Source organism: Culex quinquefasciatus, chromosome 2 (assembly GCF_015732765.1).
Source record: "Culex quinquefasciatus strain JHB chromosome 2, VPISU_Cqui_1.0_pri_paternal, whole genome shotgun sequence".
Taxonomy (NCBI): Eukaryota; Metazoa; Arthropoda; class Insecta; order Diptera; family Culicidae; genus Culex; species Culex quinquefasciatus.
The window spans coordinates 130278554-130306209 of NC_051862.1; the positions used below are offsets into that span (position 1 = coordinate 130278554).

A 27656-nucleotide genomic window follows, 5' to 3' on the forward strand; every position below is an offset into this window, starting at 1 on the left:
TTCTATCTTCAATATCATAGCAACTAATGGTTCGATTTTCAATGTTAATATATGAAACATTTGTGAAATTTTCCGATCTTTTCGAAAAAAATATTTTTGGAATTTTCAAATCAAGACTAACATTTCAAAAAGGCCAAACATTCAATATTACGCCCTTTTAAAATGTTAGTCTTGATTTGAAAATTTTGAAAATATTTTTTTCGAAGAGATCGAAAAATTTCACAAATGTTTCATATATTAACATTGAAAATCGGACCATTAGTTGCTAAGATATTGAAGATAGAAAATGGTGGGTTGTTTGGGTGAAACTTAGAAAACATCAATTTTCCTGTTTTTAAACCTTTGCATTGCAATATCTCAGCAACTAAAGGTCGTATCAACAAAGTCCGAATAAGCAAAATATAGAGAATTTTCTCAGCTTTTCAAAAATATTTTTTTCAAAACTGGGCAAACATGTAATTTTAAAAAATGAAAAACTGCGACTATTTTCAAAAAGTCACTTAAATATGGCTATAACTTGAAAACGGTGCACTTTATCAAAATTTCACTAAAGTACTTTTTATTGCAAATTTGATTTTACATCGAAAATGAAGTTGAAAAATTTTACGACCAAAATTTCGATTTTTGAAAAATCAGTATTGATTAAAAAATCATAACTCGGTCAATAATTTTTGCACAACCTGAAATTTCTGAAAAGTTGGCATTTTATGTCCCTAAAACATATCAAAAATAAAAAAATAAAAATAGTGTTTTTTGTAAATCAAGTTTTAGTGATAAAAGTTAAATAAAAAATCACCAAATTTTTTTACCGTGTATCATTTTTTCCAGTGTAGTCCGTATCCATACCTACAACTTTGCCGAAGACACCAAATCGATCAAAAATTCCTTCAAAAGATACAGATTTTTGAATTTTCATACATCATTTTTGTATGGACAGCTGCCAAATTTGTATGGAAAATTATATGGACAAACTAATGATGCAAAATGGTTTCTTTGGGCATACCGAAGGCACCAAAAAAGTTTCAGTCGGATTAAAAAATACAAAAATTAAAATTGAAGAAAAAAGACCGATTTCGTAGAGAATTGCTCTACTGCTCAATAAACTGGTAAGTAAAACTCAAAATATTGTTTTCAGGAATCGGAGTACGTTAAATAAATTGAATCAAATGCAATGAAAGTATGTTGCCAAAAGTAGTTGTTAAATTAGTGCAAACTGGGTAAGTAGCATTATTGATATTTCTTGTTTATAATTACATTTATTTACGTTCCTTTTATCAGTTTAGAGCCGGAATTAATTTTTTTATTAGATTAATAATAAATTTCATATGTCTATTTGCAGCAAAAGGTTCGCCTTGGTGTAAATTCTGTGTCCAACCTCAAGAAAAATAACTAAACATGAGACCGTTGTAGATGATGACGACTTATCGGATGATTTCTCAGTGATGGTAAGTGAATACAACACTTAATTGTATACAACATAATAAACATATAAGCTTAAAACTTGGTGAAATTTTTGCTCGGTTTCTACTTTTAAGGAATTTACGAGAAATTAAACATATTTTTTGAACATGTTTAACAAAATTTGTAAAATGCTTTTTTTATTATATTTTTTTTAAAACATTAATCAAACATAACATGTTTTATAATAACAATTAAAAAAATACAAATTAGTACAAGTACAACAAGTTAATTTGTGAGGCATTATTACAAAATTTACTGCAAATTAAATAAAAATATTGCTAACTACATCTAATTACTGACTACATGTACGAATATTTTTCTGTATTCAAGTAAGACATTAGTTAAAAATATAGCTAGAAATTCGGCCCAGCCTGTATCGTTAAATAATTAAAGAAAATATATATAGACACTTACATAAATTATGTTTAATTAAGAAATGTTTTGTTATAAACCACTAATAATTTGCTGCATGCAAAAATATTTCAGTTGATACAACGAAAAAAAAAGTTAAAAAATAGTTGAAAAATATTGTCCAGCCTGTTTTTTACAGAATATTTAACAATTATTCAGCTGAAAACAAAAAAAAGTTAATTTTCTGAAAAAATATTCTAGCAGTCGACTGCTAGAATTTTTTTGGTCATTTAACCAACAAAAATGGCAATTCTAACTATTTTTTGTTACTTTTACCTACTGGTGGTCAGCAATTTCGGGTTAACAAAATCAACAATCGATTGTTGAAAAAAAGCTGTGTAAAAAATTAGCCCATACTTTCAGTTAAATTAACCAAGAATTTCTTAGATTTGCCCTGGCCGGTCTCTCCGTGTATTTGTAAATATTGCTCGGTTTGTTCTAGAGGTCGTATCGAGGTGCTCCGATTTGGATGAAACTTTCAGCGTTTGTTTGTCTATACATGAGATGAACTCATGCCAAATATGAGCCCTCTACGACAAAGGGAAGTGGGGTAAAACGGGCTTTGAAGTTTGAGGTCGAAAAAACATTAAAAATTTTAAAATTGCTCGCATTTCCGTAAATCTTCTTCAATTCCAACTCTCTTAGATGCATTCGAAAGGTCTTTTGAAGCACTTCAAAATGTGCCATAGACATCCAGGATTGGTTTGATTTTTTCTCATAGCTTTTGCAAATAACTGTTAAAAATGGATTTTTTTAAAACCTTAATATCTTTTTCCAACAGCCTCCAACACCCATACTCCCACACGTCAAAAGATAGGTAATTTCATGGACTATAAGCCTATGGAAATAACTTTTTGGCCAATCGCAGTTTTTCTCATAGTTTTTCGATTTTTCTATAACAAACATTTTACAACGTTAATTTTTGCCCTGTAGGCCGTCATAGCGGCACTTTTTGGTCTCTTTTTTGTCATATTCGGAATCCTCGGAAAATTTCACGTAAGTTAGAAGTATTTGAGTTGTAAATTTGATTTCAAAAATAATTAAATAAAACATTTTCGAAAAAAAAAAATAGATCTTATTTACCCTGTGATCAATACGTCAAATGCCGTATTAAGTAGGCCAGTGTTTCTCAACCGGTGTGGAATTCCCCCCTGGGGGGGGGGAATTTGGCCATTCTGGGGGGGGGGGGGGGAAAGAGGGTTCAATGGAAATTCAATGTCTTGAATCATTATTTGAATCATTCTTTGCAACTTTCAGTTTCTTTGATTAGTAATAACAACATTTGTTTTTTCCCAAAAAATAGTTATTAAAGTTTCAATTTCTGTGAATTTTGACATTTCTTGAAACAATAAAATGATTTTTTTTAATATTTCTGGGGTATTTGTATTGTTTGGACTCAAGCAGATTTTTTTTGTGACAGATTTGCTGGTTTCTGTGAGATTTTTATACACTTTTTGACAAGAATATTTTATTAAATAATTGGCAGTTGACAAAAAGTTTTTCAAATATTATTTAAGTTTGTTTGAATTCTTTACATTTTTAAGAGTAATCTGTCTTTTGCCGCAGATAATTATTAATTTTGTTTAATATTTGTACATATTTTATAATTGTATTTTTTATTGTAATTTAAACGAAAAGAAGCTCAGAATAGTGGCTTTTCATTTTTTTTAATTAAAATAAAACGTTTTCAAATACCTTCTATAGTTTTTTTTGTTATGAAAACTGTAATCTTTTTGCAAACCTAAAAAAATTAATTATGTGTGTGCATTGATACCAGTTAATTAAAAATAAGGGGGGGGGATGAAGTTCTTTCAAATCAGTCAAGGGGGGAATGGATCGCAAAAGGTTGAGAAACACTGAAGTAGGCGAATAACTGTTTTACCCCTAATCCGACAAAATGTTAAAAAATATTTTAATTCATTTCAACTTGCATTTTTTTGCGTTACATAATCCACCTTTAGGTGGTTGGTGCCTTCCTCTCATTTATAGAGTGATTCCAACCCCCCTGAAGTGTCCACATGGTTTATGGATCTCCCCTAACGTGATCGCAGCACCTAAGAGGTCCTAATACAAATAAGTGATGAGTAAAAAAAACAGACTACATACAGACTTTTTGTTAAGATTATACAGACACCGCCTTTGAGGAAAATGGCATCCCTCTTCACGGCTTTTTCATGGCGGCCAGACCCGACCATTTGAGGTTATGTAAATTCAGACCATTTTTTAAACTGCTTGTAGGTTTAGATAGGTAAGTCAGATCTTGAAAATTTTTAATCCACAAGAAAGGTCATTTCAGAGCCTTTCTAAAAAAAACACCCTTTTTGCAAATTGTGAAATTTATATGCAGCAGTTTTTCAAGCATAACTTTTGATGTACTTTACTAAATCTTATAAATTTCAATAGGGACTTATGTGACCCCAAGACGAATCGAATGAGGCCAATACGGTCAAAATGTCAGTCAGTGATGAGATATTCCAGTGACATTGATTCGGTACACATGTCTACATACAGCCAAACACACAGACATTTGCTCAGCTGGTGATTCTGAGTCGATATGTATAAATGAGATAGGTCTAGGAGGTTAAACTAAAAAGTTCATTTTTCGAGTGATTTTATAGCCTTCCCTCAGTAAGGAGAGGAAGGCAAAATGTGATCAGAAATGGTGTTTAATCGTGTTTTTTTACTTTTGTACATAAAAATTGACATAGTGCTTTAGTACCCAATTGAATTTTTATATATAATTTCCGTCTATACATAGATATTTTGAAAACAACTGGACTGATGAAAAATGCATTTTTTTTGCAACTAATATTTTTGGGTTTTCATTCAAAACAAAACTTGTCATTTAACAAAGTTCCATCACTAGACATTGTGATTTTGCGAAAGAAAGTCACGAATAAAATGCACCTTGGGTTCGTGATGAAGGATCATAATTACCCTGAAAGTTTCATCCAAATAAAAAATTGCATATTATTTAAACAACTTACTTTGTAAAGCTCACTTCCTATTGAGCTATGTATCACTCGATTTCAGTTAAAAACGCTTTTTATGAGCTGTAATTGAACGTCAAAGTGCTTATATGGCAACATTTGAGGAAAGATGAAATTGGATGCTGTTCTCCTAGTACCCATTCAAAAAAAAAAAAAAAACAAATCTTCAATTGACGCACCGTTCAGAAACACCCCTCCCGAGGATAAGGAAAAGTGCGTATCACGAGTCAGAAACAGTCCGCAATCAGTTGATGGCGTACGTTGGATTCAATTCTTTCACGCGCGAATTCCCCATTGATTTGGTTTGGCTTTCCCACCTCAGCAGGAGTCGGCACATTTCACCTTCATTTCTTTGCCCCGTACAAAATACCAATCTTGGTGAAAGGTGTACTCATCACGTACGTGTAAACGGTTCATTGAATCTGGGCGAACTGTGAACAAGAGCAACCCCAGGTGAGCGTTGAAAGCAACCGGTTATTTGTTTTGAGCTTTTTTTTGCTTGGTCGTCGGTTTGCACCATGACACCGCAGGACGTATCTCGTACCGTTTCCGGTCTGCTGCTGGTGTGAAAAGTTCAACCAGACAAATTGATGGTGTAGCCACAGTGTACTGTTCCGATTACCGACTAGGGAGGAGGTCTCCGGGTTTGCACTCCCCGTGGATAGTTTGGCGCTGGGCAAACGAAGCGATTGAATGAAAAACTCATTGATAAAACAACGATTTGCTACAGCTGATTAGGTTGAGTCAATATTGAACTTCTGCCGGTGGGATCGTGCTTCTCATAATCAATTATTTACAAGTTCGTTACAGTATTGCTCGTTTCACTGGAATAAAATTTCAATTGGATGCCTTTCACCAACTTCGCAAATGTTATCTATCGAAGTAAAATCCTAACCACTCTTAAAATAACTGTGATGTTATCAAATTCATGGCACCATTACATTAAAATCACAACAAAGCTGGGTTTCAGAAAACGACCAAACAAAACTGTTTATTTAGCTTTCCTTTCACCCCTGCCCCTAGTTAAAAGGGTAGACCTTTTCTATGTTAACCATTGCCACCTCTATATTGTTGTGACCACAACCGAACCGCAGGCATCACCGGGCACGTGCGAATCGACGACAACGGAGATCGTGATGCCGATTATTCCATCCTGGACCTGGATCCAATTACCGGCCGTTTCGAGGTGGTGGCACATTATTACGGCAAAACTAGGTATGAATTTGGGTTTGGGTTGAGTGGGGGTTTCATGGAGTCGCACAGTAGTGGTCAAATGATGTAGAACATATTTAGTGGCAAAATGAACCTAGGCTTGAATAATATTTGTTATAGCCTAGAGTAAAATTAACAAAATTTCGAATTTCGTTTTATTTCGAAAATGTGGGTAATAAGAACTGATGAAGATTCACTGATATTTTCCAAGTTAAAGTAGATAAGTCAACAAAATTTATTTTTTCATGAATAAAACCAGAGCAAAAATGTTAAAAAGACACCAAATTTGACCACTATTGCATCATTATGCCGCTCCCAAAATATGCCCGTTATCATATCTACTGCCTGTTTTTATTATCACACACACTCACTCGCTCCCTTCCCGCAGAGAGTACTCCCCGGTAAAGGGCAAACGGATCCACTGGCCCGGAGGCCGCGAGGGACCCCCGCCCGACATTCCAAAGTGTGGCTTCATGGGAAACTCGCCCGCGTGCCAAAGAAGCGGTAATTAAACCAATTGCTTTCCCAAATTTTCCTCCCCCAGACTTCCAGGAAGAAGTTCAACCCTTTTTCACACATTTCTTCACGTTGCTCTCTTATTGCAGAGATGATGCTCCTTTACGGCATAATCGGTTTCGGGATCATTTCCGCGTTCGCAGCGGCCGTCACGTACGTGCTGTGCAAGTAAGAAGAACAAGGAGAACGGCCTGCCTCTGGCCACGTAGAATGGCACGTTCTAATTCGGGTGTTTACTTTGGCAGGCAAATGAAGCTGAATAATGAACTGAACAACATGTCCTGGCGGGTCCGGCCGGATGAGGTGCTGCTCGAAGTTGGACGGCTCTTTGGCAGCAAGATGGGCCTGCAGAAGCTGAATTATGAGGTCTGACTTGTGAGGAGGGGCGCTGGGATGGTTGACTTTACGATTATTTGCCGTTTTCAGAACTTTTCCCTGCAGCAATTTGGAAGTTCGGGACGTGCCTCAATCGCTAGTGGAAACTCGCAGCTGCCGGCACAGCTGTTCACCACCATCGGCATCTACAAGGGCGAACGGGTTGCCATCAAGAAGGTCGCCAAGAAGAAGGTCTACATAACCTCGACTCTGCTGTGGGAAATCAAACAGGCCCGGGACGTGAGCCACGAGAATACGGTCCGCTTTGTGGGGGCCTGTATTGACCTGCCGCGACCTTCGATTCTGATTTTGACCGAGTACTGCCCGAAGGGAAGCCTCAAGGATGTTCTCGAAAATGAAGCCATCCAGCTGGACTGGAACTTTCGGATGTCTCTGATTCACGATGTTGTCAAGGGAATGGCCTACCTTCACAACAGCGACGTCGGAGTTCACGGAAAGCTTCGTTCCTGCAACTGTCTCATCGACGGTCGCTTCGTCCTTAAGATCTCCGACTTTGGACTCCGAACTCTCAGCACACCCTCCGAGTTCATCCGGGATCAAAACTACTACAACAGTAATTAGTCTTTCCCAGCCCCAAATCTAATTGTTTGATAAGAGTTTAACTTTACAGAGCTGCTATGGGTCGCACCGGAATTACTTCCCGCAACCGTCATTCCCGGAACTCCCGCGACCCAAAAGGGAGACGTGTACTCGTTCGCCATCATCCTGGAGGAGATAGTCGTCCGAGGTGGTCCGTACGAAACGGCGCGTCAGTTTATGGACCCCCAGAAGATCATCGAACGGGTGGCGGCCCACGAGTCACCGGCATTTCGGCCGTTCGTTGGGCAACGAGATTGCCCGCCGGACTTGCTAGATTTGATGGAGAAGTGCTGGTCGGACAGTCCGGACGATAGGCTTACGTTTGCGCAGATAAGGAGCACCGTGAAGCTGATCATGAAGTAAGCAGTATTTTTTCCGTTTTAGTCAAAAAATGCCAAGTACAGTCATGCCCCGGTTTCGCACGCCTCGGTTAAGCACGTGCATAACAGAACCACAGAGCTTATGAGATTTTGGCTATATGGGAGACATTGGTTAACTATGGGTAATTCTCTACCAACTCACACGAAATCGAGAAAAGTTGCCCCGACCCCTCTTCGATTTGCGTGAAATTTTGTCCTAAGGGATAACTTTTGTCCCTGATCACGAATCCGAGGTCCGTTTTTTGATATCTCGTGACGGAGGGGCGGTACGACCCTCTTCCATTTTAGAACATGCGAAAAAAGAGGTGTTTTTCAATAATTTGCAGCCTGAAACGGAGATGAGATTGAAAATTGGTGTCAAAGGGACTTTTATGTAAAATTAGACGCCCGATTTGATGGCGTACTCAGAATTCCGAAAAAACGTATTTTTCATCGAAAAAAAACACTAAAAAAGTTTTAAAAATTCTCCCATTTTCCGTTACTCGACTGTAAATAATTTTGAAACATGTCATTTTATGGGAAATTTAATGTTCTTTTCGAATCTCCATTGACCCAGATGGGTCATTTTTTCATTTAGAACAATTTTTTTCATTTTAAAATTTCGTGTTTTTTCTAACTTTGCAGGGTTATTATTTAGAGTGTAACAATGTTCTACAAAGTTGTAGAAACAGACAATAATAAAAATTTTGATATACAGACATAAGGGGTTTGCTTGTAAACATCACGAGTTGTCGCGATTTTACGAAAAAAAAAGTTTTGAAAAAATTACTTTTTGCGTTTCTCATTGTTTCGTCGTCCGTGTCTGTCGCGGGTAACCATGAACGGCCATGATCAACGACGACCAACATTTTCAAAACTTTTTTTTCGTAAAATCGCAATTACTCGTGATGTTTTATAAGCAAACCCCTTATGTATATTTATTAAAATTTGTGTAATTGTCTGCTCTACAACTTTGTAGAACATTATTACACTATAAAAAATAGCCCTGCAAAGTTAGAAAAAACATGAAATTTTAAAATGAAAAACAAATTTCTAAATGAAAAAAATACCCCTCTGGGTCTATGTAGATTCGAAAAGAACATTAAATTTCCCATAAAATGACATATTCCAAAAATTTTTACAGTCGAGTAACGGAAAATGGGAGAATTTTTAAAACATTTTTAGTGTTTTTTCGATGAAAAATACGTTTTTTCGGAATTCTGAGTACGCCATCAAATCGGGCGTCTAATTTTACATAAAGTCCCTTTAACACCAAATTTCTATGTCGTCACCGTTTCAGACTGCAAATTATTGAAAAACACCTCTTTTTTCGCATGTTCTAAAATGGAAGAGGGTCGTACCGCCCCTCCGTCACGAGATATCAAAAAACGGACCTCGGATTCGTGATCAGGGACAAAAGTTACCTTTTAGGACAAAGTTTCACGCAAATCGAAGAGGGGTCGGGGCAACTGCTGTGTGAGTTGGCGGAGAATTACCCCTATAAAAAATCATACAAACTTCAAAAAAATTAAGTGTTTTACAATCGGGATGATGTCAGCCACCTATTTCAGTTATAATTACATGAAAATTTTCTCATAATACGTATTTATCCAGTATTTTGAAAATGCAATATTTCTCAAAAAAAATCTCAAAATAATTATTATTGCAATATGGGTATCAAATGATACCAACTCACACCACCATAACAAATCAGTTTCTTCTTTAAATGAACCAATAAGTCTCAGACAAGTTCTTAATCACCGAGCTGTGGTGGCCGAGGCAGTTCAGTCAATGGGTTAGAATGACAAAGGACCCTGGTTCGATTCCCGTAGTTGACACATTTGGTTTTTTGTTTTGACGGATGAACTTTTTTTCTAATCTAATCTAATCAGACCCTAGCGCAGCCAATCTTTCGAAGGGATCCTGGAGAGTGCCTTAGGTTAGATAACGCATAGCACTCTTCTTGTCATTTATTAACATTTGTAGTGCGCCATTGCATCGGAATGCATTGAAACATCACAAGCGTTAAAGCGGCCAGGCCTACTGCGTAAAGCCGTATCGCAGAGATGAATCGATTGGGTTGTGTTTCAGCACTAAGTGTTCGAACAACAACACAATTCTGAATCGACAGAGGAGGAAGAAGCGTGAAGACACACCACCATACGCTCCGAGATTTGGTTGTATTCGTTGGGAGCACCATGCTAAGAAGGTTTGGTACTCCGGGACCCTCTGGGATGGGACATTGTATTTCCACGAATGCCCTGGACACTATTTGCCGTGGTTTTAGCGCCGAAACTCGCTCATTTTGACGGATGAACTTTTTTTGCAAATGAACCTCGATAGAATAATTCTCTCGCCCATCTCGAGCTGTGTTCTCTGTGTCCGTAAATGGTACCACTATTCTCTCGTCTCGAGGCCATTATTCACTCGATTTCGTATTTTTGAATAAATACTCAAAATTTCAGTATTTTGCTACATGGGTATCAAATGAACGGAATTTTTTCATACATTCCGAAAGAAGAAACCTTTTTTTTGAAAATACTAAAAAATTTCACAAAACTACGTATTGTAGAAAATAATACCCAAAATTTCAGCTTTCACAACATGGGTATCAAATAATCGGGATTTTCATGCATTTCTAAAATATAAAAACCATTTTTGAAAATACTAAAGAAATCATAAAACTACGTATTTTCGAAAAAAAAAATACTCAATGTTTCGGTTTTTACAATATGGGTATCAATTGATCGGGATTTTTCAAACGTTTCAAAAAGATAAAACACATTTTTGAAAATACAAAAAAAATCATAAAACTACGTATTTTCGACAAAATAATTATAACTTGAGTTTTTTACAATATAGGTGTCAAATAATCGAAATTTTTTTCGTGTATTTCGAAAGTGGTAAAGTCACGTGGACACTTTTTTTGGAATCTCAACCCCCCCCCCCTTATCGTGTACAATTTCCATACAAATAAAATCATTTTTGTATGGAGCGTGGACAATAGCCAAACCCCCCTCCCCCCTATTGTGTCTACGTAGTTTATGGATGGTCCCAAAACAAATTTGTGAAAATACTGAAAAATTTCACAAAACTACGTATTTTAAAAAATATACTTAAAATTTCAGTTTAAAGTTGAACTGACTGATATTTGGAGTATTTTTTCAGAAATACGTAGTTTATCATTTTCGAAATGTATAAAAAATCTCGATCATTTGAGACCTATATTATAAAATACTGACATTTTGAGTATTTTTTTCGAAAATACGTAGTTTTGTGATTTTTTTGTATTTTCAAAAATTGATTTTATTATTTTCGAAATTGATGAACAAATACATTTGATCCGCATGTTAAAGACTTCCAAATTTGAGTATTTTTTGTTGAAAGTACTTAGTTTTGTGAAAAAATTCCATTGAAAAAAAAATCATAACTACCGAAACGTATGAAAAAATCCCGATTATTTGATCCATATTGCAAATCCAATTATCAGGGTTTTTTTTTTTTTCAAGAAATGCTTTTTTAAAATACAAAAATAATTATATTTGTAATGGACAGCTGACATCATCCCGATTCTAAAACACCATATTTTTTGAAGTTTGGATGATTTTTCATAGGATTATAGCCGATGTCACCCATATAGCCAAAATCCCAAAAGCTCTGTGCTTCAGTTATGCACGCTTCGGTTTTGCATCCCCCATATGCGGTGTTAAACCGAGGCATGACTGTAACTCCTAAAATTTGGCTTGAAAACCCCCTATTTCGGATAGAAAATGCACTTTCAAGTTAATTTTATCTGATGATCCCAACTTATCGTCCTTTTATCCTAAAAGCCCTTATGTTGGGTAGAAAATGCACTTTTAATTTTTATTGTGACGCAGACACTGCACTGAGTGTTAACAGATTCCTCCATCTCTTAAATTTTAGTCACCAATAAAATCCTTTAAAAATCAGAAAATTAATTATAACTCCGTTCATTCCAGGGGCTTTTGCGAGAACCTCATGGACGATTTGCTGCGTCGCATGGAGCAGTACGCCAACAACTTGGAGAGCTTGGTCGAGGAAAAGACCGAACAACTAAGCATGGAAAAGCGTCGTACCGAGGAACTGCTGTACCAGGTGCTTCCAAGACCCGTTGCCCAGCAGCTGCTAGCCGGGGAGATGGTTCAACCGGAGCAGTTCGAGTGCGTTACGATCTACTTCAGCGACATTGTTGGCTTTACGGCACTTTGCGCCACCAGTCGACCGATGGAGGTGGTTGACTTTTTGAACGATTTGTACAGCACGTTCGACAGGATTATTGGGTTCTACGACGTGTACAAGGTTGAAACCATCGGGGATGCTTACATGGTGGTATCGGGACTTCCGGAACGTAACGGGCACGATCATGCTAGGGAGATTGGGCTGATGTCGTTGGCCGTGCTGGATGCTGTCAAGTCGTTCACGATCAAGCACAAACCTGATCAACAGTTGAAGATTCGCATTGGGATACACTCGGGACCGGTTTGTGCCGGAGTAGTGGGACAGAAGATGCCTCACTACTGTTTGTTTGGAGATACGGTCAACACGGCTTCCAGGATGGAGTCCACAGGACATCGTAAGATATTATTCATTCAATAGACGAAAAAGTACTTCAAGATCTTGTCTTTTTCAGCATTGAAGATTCACGTGTCGGAGGCAGCCAAGCAGATTCTGGACAAGTTTGGGACGTTCCGTACCGAGTTACGAGGTGAGGTCGAACTCAAAGGTAAAGGCATCGTAACGACCTACTGGCTGTTGGAGTGTTCGGAACCAGATCCAAGGTACGTCAAACTAGATAACCCCTTCAGCAACAATTTCTTAACTATTATTTCTTACCGAAGACCCCCAACGCCGATGAAGAACTACAACGACAACGAGGTCCCGTTCCCGATACTGTTTCCCGGGATCGGGAAATAGCCGGCGTCGTGACGTACCAGCACGCCCACCATCCAGAGCGCAGGCCACCTGGCCGTCCTGACGAAGCGAAGGAGCTGCGTTAGCCACAACATATTCCTGTGTCCGGAGGAGCGAGACGAAGTTTCCCCGGAGTAGCACCAGAACAACTTACTGTGTAACAATCTTACTCAGATGATATTCGATGTCAATTTACTGCTTGTGGGAGCGTAACGTGGGAATGGTAGGATGTAGAGTGGTGTGTGGTGATTTTAGGAGAAATGTTTTGTCAACTTTTTAAATGAAATTTTAAATCTCTGGAACAAATATATTTACTATGGATAGCGCTATTTAATGTCATCAAAGGTGTTCGCTAATAAATGGACTGATTGTGATATCAATAACCTTGGGTTGTTTGAATTTGTATAGAAAGAAATTAAAGTTAAGGTAATCTCTCTCTAGAAGTATTTTATGTGTCTTTTTGCATCCTGCAGTTGTGAAACATTCTCCGAACTTAGTGCAAAGAAATGTTACACGTAGAACGAATGGCCTTCAGCTTCCTTAATCCCGATTATCCGCAAATTTGATTATCCGAAAGTTTTGAATACGACCCGTTGGTCGCATTATAAAAAAAATGCTACTGTAAATCCACATTTTGAAGTTTTTTTTATAATGGTCCAATGAACATTTTTTTCAATTTTTGTTTATTGGTATTTTGAAGACTTCTTACACAAGAAAAATAATTCAGCTACCCAAAAACCAAATTTAAAAAAATTGTTCAATGGAACATGAAAAATAACTAAGAGCAATTCCTTCTCAAATTGGGAATTTTTCTGGTACTTTTGTACCCGACCCTCTCCGATTTCAATGAAACTTTTAAGGACTATATAAGCCATTTTTGTGTATATGGAGCCAATTGAACTCAAAAATGACATTTGAGAAGAGCGTCAGTTATTTAAATATTTTTTGTACTATGTAATTAAAATAAAATACTGTATCTCAAAGCCGTTGCATCATATCAAAAAGTGGTCAAAGACAAACCTGTAGGAAATTTGATGGGCTTTCTGAAAAAAATACACCGAAACAAAAATACACGCCAATTTTATGACAATTATCGATTTTAAAGTTTAAAAGTTAAATTTTTAAGGTGATGTCACTATTTTTTTTCGTTCTAAATTTTTGTGAAAATAGCCAAAAATGTGACAAAAAGACCCATGAAAAATGCAGGATGGTATGTCTTTTCTAAAAAAATACAAAAATCATTGATTAAAACTGTTTTTTTGAAAAGTATTCTAAACGTAAAAACTTTCAAAAACCGATATTGAGAATCAATTTCCCAGACAATTTTACATAAAAGTCTCTATATTGACCATTGTCCTATGTCCAATCTTTGTGAAGATACAACGGTTTTAAAAATAAAAATGTTGAAAAAAAAAGTTTTTTTTGTGGTTTTTGGCGATTTCTATTTAACAGACTTGATTTTTCAGTCTCGTAAATATTTTTACTGGAAAGCTCGTCTAATTTCCCATAAGATTGCCTTTGACAGCTTTTCAATTTGACTCGTTTTATTATTTACATAAGCTTATTTATTATCCAGGTTTTTACCACCCTGAAAAAAATACGCAATTTTCAGTTATGAGCAATGTAATAAAGCTTATATCTGTAAGCTCATACATCCAATTGAAACGCTGTCAAAGGCAAACTTATGCAAAATTGGACGAAATTTCCAGTAAAAATATTTACGAGATTGAAAAATCAAGTCTGTCATATAGAAATCGCATAAAGCCACCAAAAAACCTATTTTTTCAACATTTTTATTTTTAAAACCGCTGTATCTTCACAAGGATTATACATTGGACAATAGTCAATATGGAGACTTTTATGTAAAATTGTCTGAGAAATTGATTCTCACTATCGATTTTTGAAAATTTTGACGTTTAGACCACTTAAAAAAACAGTTTTAGTCAATGATTTTTGTATTTTTTTTTTAGGAAAGACATACCATCCTGCATTTTTCATGAGTCTTTTTGTCACATTTTAGGCTATTTTCACAAAAATTTTGAACGAAAAAAAATCGTGACATCACCTTAAAATTTAACTTTTAAACTTAAAAATTGAAATTTCTCATAAAATTGGCGTGTATTTTTCTTTCGGTGTGTTTTTTTCAGAAAGCCCATCAAATTTACTTCAAGTTTGTCTTTGACCACTTTTTGATATGATGCAATGGCCTCGAGATATAGTAATTATTAAATTTCAAAATACAAAAGTATTTAAATAACTTACGCCCTTCTCAAATGTCATTTTTGAGTACAATTGGCTGTATCCCTTCCCATCAAGGTATTTATTGCATGATATATGTTGAAAACGCTTTATAGATGCTGTAATCGAAGGCCAAAGTGCTGAGATGCCAACATTAGGTGCCCGATGGAAATACATGCGTTTCCCTAGTTATTCAAAAATCTGTATTTGGGGTTTTTGATCGAATTGCAGGCATTGCTTAGGAGCGAGTTGTGGCGCTGTAACCACGGCAAATAGTGTCCAAGGCATTCGTGGAAATACAATGTCCCATCCCAGAGGGTCCCGGAGTACCAAACCTTCTTAGCATGGTGCTCCCAACGAATACAACCAAATCTCGGAGCGTATGGTGGTGTGTCCCCACGCTTCTTAATCCCCTGTCGATTCAGAATTGTGTTGTTGTTCGAACACTCAGTGCTCAAACTCAACCCAATTACGAGACATCTCTGCGATACGGCTTTACGCAGTAGGCCTGGCCGCTTTAACGCTTGTGATGTTTCAATGCATTCCGATGCAATGGCGCACTACAAATGTTAATAAATGACAAGAAGAGTGCTAGGCGTCATCTAACCTAAGGCACTCTCCAGGATCCCTTCGAAAGATTGGCTGCGGTAGGGTCTGATTAGATTAGATTAGATTAGAATTGCAGGCATTGCTTAGGACTTCTTAGAAAAAGTTACACTCTAAAAACAATAGTTTTATGAAATGTATGATGATTAATATCTCGTTGTTTGATATAAAAAAAAATTAAAGTGATTCCAACCTTGTTCTTGTAAGGTCTCGTCACTGGATTGGAACCCTGATTTGACAGCTCGATTAGAACCCCGAAAGTAAAAATATACCTTCCATAAAGCTCACTAACAAAAATGTGGCTACTCAACAGTTGTTGAGAGTTTAAAATTTAATTGGAAGCAGCAAATCTGAGGACTGTTCTACTGGCACTGCACGAACCGCACTCTTACAGGTATGTTATCAGAACGGCAAATCTGATCAACTTCCTGTCCAATTTTATAAAATATATTGAAATCGAAAAGGGTCGTGCAAAAACACCTGAAATATTCCCTATGTTGGGCTTAAACTGCTCATGGAGATTTGGTCATATAAAAATACATACAGCGTATTTGCTACACAGAAAACACTCGAAGCACCATGCGTCCCCATGACATCTTCATGTCTACATGTCAATTCATAACGAACTCGCATATGCACCGTATGTCCTCTCTTCTCTCTCACGCAAATCTGCAAACCAAAACAACCCCTTTCCCTCCACCTTTGACACACGAACTCTCACTCTCTGTTTTGATTTTCCTAACCTCGAATTTGAATCAAAATCACATTGCCACGCGGCCGAGGTCACCCAAACAGAGAGGAAAACTTCTCTCTCTCTCGCTCTCGCGTGACACGAACATCTGGCCAGCTTCGTGAGGTTCTCTTTCTCTCTTTCTTTTCGTGATGACCGATTTATGGGCCTCACCACGGAAGCCACATCGGGGTTCAGTTCCCGTTCGCCGTTCGTTCCGAGCAGTAGCTCCCGGTTTCGTTCCGGTACTTCCGGTAGTGGTTTAGGTGGCCCAAGCTTGGGAGTCGGTCTCCCGCCCACCCGTTTATCCCTAACCCTTCGGGAGGCCATCCCCCATCGGACGCAGCCAGGAGTCCTCTCAGGAGATTTGGAGTCTTTTTGCTGCGTTTTTCCCTCCCCACGGAGTTGGATACAAGTTGGGAGTTGGGAAATTGGGCGGGTTGGTTGCGGGGTGTTCATTTGTACACGCGTGTGTTGGTGCGAGTGCAAAACGGCGGTCGAGTCCTTGTGTCCTTGCTGAGCTGAGTTGAGCTGGCAGCAGGTCGGTCCTCGAAAACGAAAAAAAAGCTGTGTTCTGAAGAAGGAAAACTCACAGAGTGTGTAGTGTGTTGTTGCGAGCTGGAGGGTTGAGAGGGTGACCCCCCGGTCGTGGTCGTGGTGGCCGCATAAACGTCTAACATGTGTCAAATTATTGTTGTTGTGCAATTTCTTTGCTTTCCACCCCGTTGAATAATTGAAGCTTGTGCAGTGGGACCCCCAGGAGTGCGGAAACGGAGTAGAAAGAGTGCGGATGAGGTTCGGGTCCAGGTTGGATACGTGTCAATTCTTTTGTTTTATAGCTCAATCCTCGCGGGAATAAGAGTTTGATGCACCGAGAAGTTCTCTGGAATAGTGCGCATCGATTTTTCTTGAATCATTGAACTATTAAAACTATATTGGTTCTGAGATACTAAAAATATGATATAAATGCTTGTTTCTATAGAAATTTATAAATTTTACTCTTCTATTGGACATGTTTTTTTGACAAGCTTTTTTTGACAAGCGAGGACGGTAAAAAAGATAACTTTAACTATCAATATGTATTTTAAAGCATATTATCACTTCTTATAACAAATGTATACAGTTTACAGCTTTTGAAATAGTAATGCAAAAGTATTTAGGAAAATTCTAATTCACTATTAAATAAAACACCACACCTTATAAGTTTTCTTAATTAGTATTCCTCCGAGAGACAAAGTGGCAATTGCAATAGTAGTTTATGCAACAAGTTGCAAAAAGAGGATTTTTTCAGTACGAGTCGTACATTTATCCAACGAGGTTCACCGAGTTGGATAAATACGAAGAGTGTTAAAAAAATCAAGTTTTGCAACTTCAACTTTTCAGCACCCATTTGAGTGGTGAAAAGTAGAACTTTTCAGCATTTATTTTGAAAAGTGTTGCTATTCGATTCTGTTATTTTTGGTACAGAAAAGTAGGCTATTTCGTCGTTCAAAAATGACAGAAAAATTAAGTAGTTTCACGACGGAATTGCAAAAATACTTTGAAAAGCGTGCCAGCGCACTATGGGGTTTCAGGCGGCCATAAATCGAAAAACCGACATACTCTAATTATTTTTTGGTATTTTTTTTCGAAAATAAACATTCTAACTAAGAAAAATCCGGAGTTTGAAAGTTGTAGGTTCAAAATTCACTGAATTGCAGACCTTCAAAGGCAAAAATGGTAAGAAAAAACATGTTTTTTGACAAAAAAATGATTATTTTTCATAGTTGTACTGTGTAGCTGTTATTGTATTTTTTCCTGCATCATTATATATATTCAGAAAGGTAATTGATTCAACTTTTCAATAACATTTTACAAAACACACTTTTACAGGCTAAAAAAAATTATAAAAATCAAAAAAGTTGGATTTTTATTCAAAATTTAGTTTTTTTTTTCATTTTTGTTAATGGAGTACTTTTTTTGTGTGCATTTGTGCGATCTGAAAATTTTGCAGCTTAAAATTTGAACCATGTCCTAACTTGTCTCCAAATTTTAAAGTGCACTTATGTGCACTTTTTGAGTTATGCCATTTTGAACATTTTGATTCTTGCAAGAAAAGTAATGATTTCGCGTATACGCTTGGTTAAAATCGCATTATTTATCTGCGGAGGCAGAAATGACGTACCTGCTATGTATGTTTTGAAATTGATTTGATATTTATGACTTTGTTGGTACTTAGGTACGTTTAATAAAATTAGAAATTTCTATTCAAAGTATTTTACAGTAACGATTCGTCGAATATTCATATCAGTTCGTTGTTGTGTTCTTTTGAAAGTATGGATCATAATACCGTAGTGTCCCTGTACGATATAACGAAGCACTATTCTGAAAACGTGAGAACTGCTTTCGAGTATATTTGTAAGAATTACAACATTGCAGAAGTTCATATTTTAAGTAATCTAACGACAATCGCTTACGTAGTGATTTTGATTCAGAAGAATTTATCGTGGAAAACGTGAATTTTGCAAGTGGATCAACCAAAAACGTGGACGAGAATCCATACAATGTTCCATAAAATAAACCGTCTAAAATTCTAAAATACCGCAAAAATCAAATTTTAATTGGAGAGAAAGGGGGGGGGGAGGGTCTTCAAAGAGAGGTGGATTTTAACTCAAGAAAAAGGGGAGGGAGATTGAACGTAAATCAGAAACTTTAACATAGCATAAACCGCCATTCCGTGCATTAAATAGACAGAGCAAGAATATTAAAATTCACCACTTTAATGCATGTGGCCTCAAATATATGAAAAAATCGAAAATTAAACTTTTTTTTTGGAAAAATATCAAAATTTATTTGTTTTCATTATACTAAGTACAAACAACACAAAAAAGCAAAAAAATATTTTTGGCCGCTCGCTTATATGGAAATACCCCATAGTGCAGCGGCCTCTCTCTTACCTGATAAAAAAGATTCGGAGGCATTTTTCAGAGAATCATAAGTCTAATAAATCAAAGTCTAATAGATAGAGATATAAATTGCAAGTTTTCGAAAATATATTTAAATTTTATTAATTTTGGCATTCGTAAAAAATAATATTTTATGCAACAAGTTGAAAAATTATGATTTTTCAACACGTGAGTTGTACATTTATTCAATCAAGCTATGCCTAAAAAAAGCAAAAAAAAAAAGTTCCGAAAACACACTTTTATATTGGGTTTTTAAGTCAAACGTTGGCATCCCTATGCATAAAGATGGCGTTCCTATGTTTTGTCAACTTAAAAACCAAAACAGTGTCAAAAAGAACTATTTTCGATACAATCGCTTGAACTTTTCAGTTCTCAAATGATTGCTTTGAAGAATTTTTTAGCATTGTTATTTTGATAAGTTGACCATTTCATTTTCGAAGAAAGACGGAAAAATTTAGTTTTTTTTTTTCAAAACGGAATTGTAAATACTTTTCGAGTAAGAGAATTTATTGGTACATAAAAAAGATTTTCAAAGGATTAATTTTTCTTCCAGGAGTGATTTTAAAGCTAATGTACTTTTTTCCCGGGAATTGAAAATTGAACGCTCAAGTCAAAGGTATTCTCTAAAAATAATAAAAAAAATTATTCAAATATTTGGAAGACGAAAACCGTGATCTATGAGTTAAACAAAAGGCTTTTCAAATTAATTTCAAAGCGCTGAATTTTTTGGATAGAGGGCGTTATTATTACAATTATGGGTTGTGATGGTAAAGTTTAAAAAATCTTAAAAGCTTCTTAAGAAATCCTATGTTTCAAATTCCTGACAAAAAACTTTTGCAACAATTTTCCAAGTAAATGATTAATAAATGAGAAATTTGTGACATTCCAACGCCACCTTTTAAAATTTAGAGGTAGGCTCTGAAACTTGCATTTTGTTTTTTTTTTTTATTTTCCAGCATTTAAATTTTGTATTTCTAGATTACTTTTTCAAAACCACCATTGCGCCATTGGTTTCCTATGTGCATAGGATTTTTGAAAAAGTAAGCAAGATTTTTAACCAAATCAAACACTTCATGGCCTACCTACAATCAGTTATATCTAGATTATTAAAGAAAATTGATAAGAGTGGTGATCCCGGGAATTCCCGGAATCCCGGGAAGTTTATGATGCAAAATCTATGTTTTAATAATATTTTATATGTTTTCAAGCTTAAAATTATAAATTTAGCTCACTATTAATAATAATTGGTGACAATCTACACTTCAATCTCAATAAGGATGACAGTTTTTAAATAACTTAAAAGAAATTAAAAATGACTTTTTTAGGATTTCAAAAAAACAACAGATTTCAATTTCAATGTGAATCAAATTAAATAAGTATTTTAGAAATATATTTCATTTATATATTTTTTCATATGCCATAACTAGAAAAGCTTGAAAAATGTCAAAAATGTCTACAAAAACGAGAAGCGACAGTAAAATTAGAGTTTTATTTAAAAAGCTATTTTCTTTCATATTTTTTCATATTTTTTTAATTAGTTCCTTTTCTGTACTGAGACCTGGTTAGGATCGAGTCGGCTTTTGTAATTACATTTTTCTTAAAGCTAAGAGTAATTACAGAGGTTTCAAAAAAAAATCTCTAGAAATAAAATGATACCAGTCAATGTAAAATTTATGATAAGTTTTACATAAAACATATTTTACTAACTATCTTTAAGTTACTTCCGCCAACTGGGAAAAAATCAGGACTACAGGCTGAAATGGTACAGGAGATTACAGAGCAATAAATTTGGAAATCGGTGTACTAATTAGTTTGATTCCGATGTTTGATGAAAAATAATTTAAGATTATATTATTTTTTTCAAATTTAAAATCCTAAATATAAATGTAATACCCAGTCTTTAAAGAAATATATATTAAAAAAGAAAATATTCAAAGTGCCAGGCATTTTGCGGATCTGTGAACTAAAATTTGAAACAGTTTCCCTAATAAGCCAAATTAAAGCTGATATATGCCGAATACAAATTGTAATGCTTTAAAATTCGGATTGATTACTATGTATTCAACTGATCATCTATTTCTGCAACCAAATCTGAATTTCTAGACCAAAATTTGATATTTTTTCCAATTTCGGGAATTCCCGGGACAAATTATGAAAATTCCCGGGATTTGGGAATTCCCGGTTTTGGAAGAATCCCGGAATTTTCGTCCCGAGAATTCCCGGGATGGACGCACTAGAGAGGAGTGTTCTGTTCAATTCATTACAAATTAACCGGAAATTGTTTCAAAATCCTCGATTACCATTTCTAAACTTTTAAATACATAAAAATTTAAAAAATGGTTTCGATAAATATTTATAAAACACATGTTGCCTAAATTTACTAACCGTAAATATGACAATTTCTGAAAAATTTTAGAACACTTTTGTGTGGATGCTTCAGACTTCTAACGACAAACCTTTGACGCACTTTTTCCCTTAATAATTAAGTATAGCTTCAAAAATATATAACACTAAAATAAATTCTAGAGAACTTCTCCCGACTGCAGTGATGCCTCCCAGCTAGAACGGATTAAGCTGGTGCTGGCAAATGTCCTGGAAGAATGCAGCAAAAGTGAGAACCACTAAAGTTGAAGTGACGTGTCCCCTCGCCCCACCTCCCCTCCTTCGACGTTGGGAAGAAATCATTCTCCAGTGAGTGAGTGTGTGCCGAGGAAGAAAATGCGTATGAAATATGGGAAGCTGTTCATCGTTTTTATGATTTGCTTCAACTTGGTGGTTTTTTACTACTCGTGGAAGTACTTTCTGACGAGCACCAACTTCCTGGCGGAAACGTTCGGAAGTGCGCGGGTTCAGCGCGAACCGTACGAGCACGCTGGCTACAGCATCAACGGAGAGCTGGATGTGATTGACGCGGATCAAAGTCCTGTGCAACGGGATCGATCTAGACCTACCAAGTTGTCCAAGTTTAGTCGAATTCGGGACCGGATTCAGAACACGAACAAATATATTCGCAAGAGCATCACCGTGGTGTTCCGGGACTTTTACGACTTTGACAACGACCTGCTCCAATCGATCGCCAGTGTCAACAACCTCATCCCGAACGTCCAGATCTTCATAATCGCACCGGAGATCCCGTACCCTCCGCTGGACATCTTCACCAATCACGGTCAATCCGCGTCCAATCAATCAACCTGGTTCGAAAAGGACAGCAACGTCAAGTTCTTCAGTCTCAGCTACGACGTGACCAAATCCCTCAAAGAAACCCTCCCCCTGCTCCAGATCACCACCAAGTACGTCCTCTTTCTCCCAGACAGTGTCCGCCTCAACGGGCGGTCCCTTCTTTCCCGAATGCTGCGGGAAATCTCCAACCCCTCCACGAACGACCTGCTCCTTCAGCAGCATCAAAATCTGCTGCTCAAGCAAAACAACCAAGCCGTCCCCGCCAAAGACCAGCTCCTGAACCAGAAGCCCGAGCGGAAAATAATAGCCGTCCCGTTTGCGTCGAACGCGCGGACCGCGGCCAACTGCTGCCACCTGCAGCTGGATCTGCCCAACTGGACGCTGGAGTACGTGACTGGCAACGAAACGGACAGCTGCGACATGGTAATTAAATTAATTATTCGTTGGCATCATTATTGCTTTTTCATAATTATCGGACCGTGACAGGGAATGAGATAAGGTCCATTCCATTGCAAATTGCAACATTTTCGATGGGAAATGGAAGTTTCGGAAAAATACATATATTTTAAATCACGTTAGTGCTTCAAGTACAAATCGGCTTTTTACTTCTGGAGTATCTTCAGCATGAAAAAACATTTAAAAAAAACCGTCAACATGGGCAAATCGGTCCCAATTCACCCCATGTATTCCGATTCACCCAGGTAACGATAATTAAATTTGCAACTTTCCATGAAACTTTTGTTTTCCATAATTATCCAAGTTCTCCCGAGTAAGCAACTGGACATGAAAGCCACCGGAAAATGCATAAAATTTAATTTGCATTACGCGCCTTCGCCATGCCGTCAGTAAACATATGCAGATAACCTCCCCGATATGGCAGTAATATGAGTAAGTGCTCTGCACTTAGCTTGCGGGATTGCGAGACCGACCGGAAGCCGTGGGAAGCCCGACGAGCTGGTTGGGTGGTGGGTGGAAAGTTTATTTGCATTGGCTTTTAATCGTGTTTATCGCTGGTCGAATTTATGCATTGGCCGGATGCCGCGGAAGTGTGCTTTCGATATTAAAAGGCAATATTGGCTTTGGATTTGGTTTTGAGTGGGGTTGTTTCCGGAATTTCTATGCTAAACAATGAAAGTTTTTTTTTTCTCGGTAAAGTCAATGTTATTTATTATATGTTTTATTCATTCTGTTGAACATGAACACTGTGTGAAACGAAGAAGGGACCTAACACGGAGATTGATTGTATTATAAATGATAAAAATAAATCTTTAAATCTTTTCTTTAACGGTGCACATCAACCAGAACTTTTGCACCCAGATTTTTGTTACAGACATTTTAGTATCTTCAAAACTACGGGTACTATCGAAATGTTATTTTATTCACCCCATAAAGTACTGCCCACAAAGTACTTAACAAAAAAGTTTGATTAATTTTACAATTCCATTATTTTAGGATTGGGTCCGTAAGTTTGACAATTTTGCAATAAGAAGCCAACAACTTCCTGCGTTGTTGAAATCATTTCTGAAGTGACAGAGAAATCCCTAATTCAGTTTACAAACATTTTAATACAATTTCCCTCAATTATCTGCACTTTCTACAGCTCACAAAACACCATTCTCCACCCAAGAACAAAGTATTGAGCCACTTGAGAGCACAAACCAATTTAACTATTCCAAGTTTTTCCCTGGCCGATCCAAAGCAAGATCCTCCCATCCCGTCCCGCCTCGCTTTTCAGTTCTCCCAAGAGACTCTAAAAGTGCCATCAATTAGTTCCGTCTGGTGCAGCACTACTGTCAGGGACGTTGTAACTTATTCCATCCAACTAACGCAAATCTCTCGTCTCTCTCTCTCGCTCTTCCCTCCTATTCAGTACAAACAGAAGCATGCCATCCTGGTCGAGACGGCCCTGCTGAGGGACATGCCCGATGCTCTATCGTCTCCGTTTCCGGAGCTTTTCTACATCCAGGCCAAGCTGGCCAACATTAAGGTGAGTAAATAGTTGCCTCTTCGTTCGTCCGTCCGTCCATCTGCCTTTTCGGGGGGGAGAGAGCCATTTTCCACTTTACTTTTGTGATGTTCAAAGTTTCCCAAAATCCCCCTTCATCCCTTAACCCACTCCCTCAGCCCCTAATCCAACTTTGTAACTCTCGGTGGAGCTAGTTTCTCGTTTCTACAATGGAATACTTAGCATTCCATTACCGGGCAGTAAATTCCGACCTGTTGTGTGGTGATCGAGGCTCCACCGTTTGAGCCATTGATTCCCTCGGCACCAATAGCCCGGTAATGACCGCACTGGGGGAGGGTAGGGCTGTCCTGTTGACCTGCAAAGTTTGCTGGCGAATAACTGCTGCCTGTCAGCTGCTGGAGCTCGTCAACGCAGGAAACTGTGCGGTGGAGTGAAATTAATTGGATCGGAGTGATTTGTGTGACTTCGAGATTGAATTCTGGGAGAACAACTAGGCGAAGGTTATAAAACTAAATAACATTTTATCAAAACAATCAAAGCAGGAGATAGGAGAAATTCGTTCCTATTTCCATACAATTCGATAATTTTCGCACCTAGACAACTTAGTTTGCTATACTTGTAAGAAAAACCTGCTACTTTTATGATGTTATTTGAAAATGCTTTTTACTAGCTGTAATCTATGGTCAAAGTTGGTTTATAAGCAACCCTGTGGCTAAATTAGTGGCCGATGGAATAACATGCTCCTCAGTAGCACTTAGTAGCATATCATATTTGTTATAAAAATGTAAAAAATGTAAAAATATCATCAGGATGTAGTGTAAAATATATCTTTTCTAGCAATGTCCATTTGCCCTCGAAAACTTCCTCTAAACAAGTAAAATTTAATTGTTGATAAAAACGCGTAAAATTCTCTTCGTTCCAGTCAGAACACTTCCTCTTTTTGACACACACTTAAAGTATTCCCTCATTATTGTTTTGGGTTAGTTGAATACTAGAGCGGTTTAAGTTGTTTGTCTTGCAGAATATCTATAAAAAATATTCTTGAGATTTTCAACGAAATCCGACAAAACTCCGTGCATTTTTGTCACTTTACATATGAAAGTAGTTCCAATCTTATCGTGCTATCTTGTCACTCCCTGAAAATTGATGTAATTGCGACAACTGGCTAATGCAATTTCAGGTCAGAACGCGTTTGATTCCAGTGATGCCATAAGGTTCAGCGAATGACGATACACTAGCTTCCCTTTCCCTAAGCAATCCGAGCCGGGATTTGAACCCCGATCTACTGCTTACGAGGCAGAAGCGTTATCATTGTGGCTCGGATAGAATAAGTAGATTTTCTGAAAAAGTCCTACACCCCTACCAATGTTCAGAAACTTATGCTGCAAACATTTTCTTATCAAAAATCTACGGCAATCTCCATAATTTCTTCCTAAAATTAATGTTTATTAAATGATTTACAACTTAGTAAAATTATTTTTACACAGCAATTCCCCACGAAAACAGCATGATTAAAAAAAAAGTCGGTTAAAATGGTGAGGAGTTATGATTTTTTGAAAAATGTGGCTTTTGCAAAAATCGACGAAAATTGCCATTTTTTGGACCACCCTAACACGGCGTAGGTCACCCTAATGGCCAAACAAAACAATACGCGTCTAATTATTTCGACCAATCTCCAGAAAAAAATTGAGCCAAATGGGAGAACTTTTTTCGAATCATGCTTGTTTTCGTGGGGAATTGATGTATAGTCACACAGCAAAAAATCCGATGGTAAAATCGCATGCAAAAGCATGCACATCACCTTCGTCAAAATAAACACTTAATATTACACACTGCATGTACAATTTTTGCAACACACAAAAAAAATTTGCAACCGACGGGATTCAAACCCAGCACCAACAGTGTGGACTGGCGCCTTAGCCCACTCGGCCATCAGACCGATGTAAAGCTGCATGGATAAACGCATATATCTGCTTGACATTTCGGTCAAGTAGGTTTCCCATACTGATGGGCTACATATTTCAGGATGTAAAATCACATAAAATTGCATAAAATAATGCAATATTTATTTTACACCCAGGTCTTTTACACGCAGCAGGATTACTACTTTTTTAGCTGTGCAAATTGTTCGAGGTTGCTGTTGGTTGCTGCGCATCCTTCATGTTACAATCAGGACTACGTTGCAATGATAGGCAGATATTAAAGATCTGGCAACTCTATCTTAAAATACGCGTAATTTGGTATAATTTACAGTGGTCTTTATTGGCCTATCTTCAATCAGCATACGTACACAGGAAAAGAAAACATTTTTATGTAATATTTCTCAAAAAGAGGTAATATTCAACCTACTACATTTTCAACCTTCCAAAATTCAACTTTTTTCTGTGTAAGTTCCGCCAACATAGTCATGATGATGCTGCCAAAACTTCGTAACAAACTGGGCCCGATGTTTGATTGACATCCTAAATAGGTCCTAAAGCCTGATTCCAATATCAATTCATACGTAAACGACTCCTACGATTGTAGATTGCTCGATGGACTGTGAAATGACTTAACCAATGCGTCATAAACATTTATTACCTGAGAACTCTGTTCCGAATTATTATTACTCAAGAGCAGTGTTGTAAACGAGTGATAGAAAAAAATATCATTTGATGATTTCTGTGCACCAAAATATCAGATAGTAAAGTGACCGTCACTATATCTTATGAGATTTTTTAATTACTTTACTTTTCTTGTTACTGAGAATCTCGGGACGGAAAGAAGGCAGTGAAAATTTGATTTATGTAGGATAGAGAAGCCATCAGTGGGTCTCGTGGCGCAGGGGTAGCGGCTTCGGCTGCCGATCCCGATGATGCTATGAGACGCGGGTTCGATTCCCGCCTTATCCACTGAGCTTCTATCGGATGGTGAAGTAAAACGTCGGTCCCGGTTTCTCCTGTCTCGTCAGAGGCGCTGGAGCAGAAATCCCTCGTTAGAGGAAGGCCATGCCCCGGGGGGCGTAGTGCCAATAGTTTCGTTTTTTAGAGAAGCCATCAATGAGACACGGGACACAATGATAACATGGCATAGCATATTTGGGGAAAGGTGTATCTACTGGATACACGTCTGCCATAATAGTGGCTTGGGTTATGG

At 37.2% G+C, this 27656-nt stretch overlaps 2 protein-coding genes across 18 annotated transcripts in view; both read left to right on the top strand.

The window, feature by feature from the left end:
- The window catches only part of LOC6032000 (atrial natriuretic peptide receptor 1), an 80249-nt gene extending 67009 nt beyond the window's left edge, over nucleotides 1-13240 (top strand). For 7 of the 8 annotated variants that reach the window (XM_038255571.1, XM_038255572.1, XM_038255569.1 and 4 more), the window contains exons 9-17: nucleotides 5957-6077; nucleotides 6463-6578; nucleotides 6680-6758; nucleotides 6836-6956; nucleotides 7017-7539; nucleotides 7582-7924; nucleotides 11905-12518; nucleotides 12576-12723; nucleotides 12784-13240. In XM_038255571.1, the coding sequence (XP_038111499.1) occupies nucleotides 5957-6077; nucleotides 6463-6578; nucleotides 6680-6758; nucleotides 6836-6956; nucleotides 7017-7539; nucleotides 7582-7924; nucleotides 11905-12518; nucleotides 12576-12723; nucleotides 12784-12859 (2141 nt within the window). In that variant the 3' untranslated portion in view covers nucleotides 12860-13240. The remainder of the gene's footprint in view (nucleotides 1-5956; nucleotides 6078-6462; nucleotides 6579-6679; nucleotides 6759-6835; nucleotides 6957-7016; nucleotides 7540-7581; nucleotides 7925-11904; nucleotides 12519-12575; nucleotides 12724-12783) is intronic. The other variant, XM_001842616.2, reaches the window with a different exon arrangement.
- Nucleotides 13241-16637: 3397 nt separating this feature from the next.
- The window catches only part of LOC6031999 (fukutin-related protein), a 28557-nt gene continuing 17538 nt past the window's right edge, over nucleotides 16638-27656 (top strand). Inside the window, exons 1-4 of one of the 10 annotated variants that reach the window (XM_038256745.1) lie at nucleotides 16638-17237; nucleotides 18131-18149; nucleotides 21902-22978; nucleotides 24426-24542. In XM_038256745.1, the coding sequence (XP_038112673.1) occupies nucleotides 22094-22978; nucleotides 24426-24542 (1002 nt within the window). In that variant the 5' untranslated portion in view covers nucleotides 16638-17237; nucleotides 18131-18149; nucleotides 21902-22093. Of the gene's footprint in view, nucleotides 17238-18130; nucleotides 18150-18234; nucleotides 18254-21901; nucleotides 22979-24425; nucleotides 24543-27656 lie in introns of those variants that run through there. The other 9 variants (XM_038256744.1, XM_038256748.1, XM_038256747.1 and 6 more) reach the window with 9 other exon arrangements.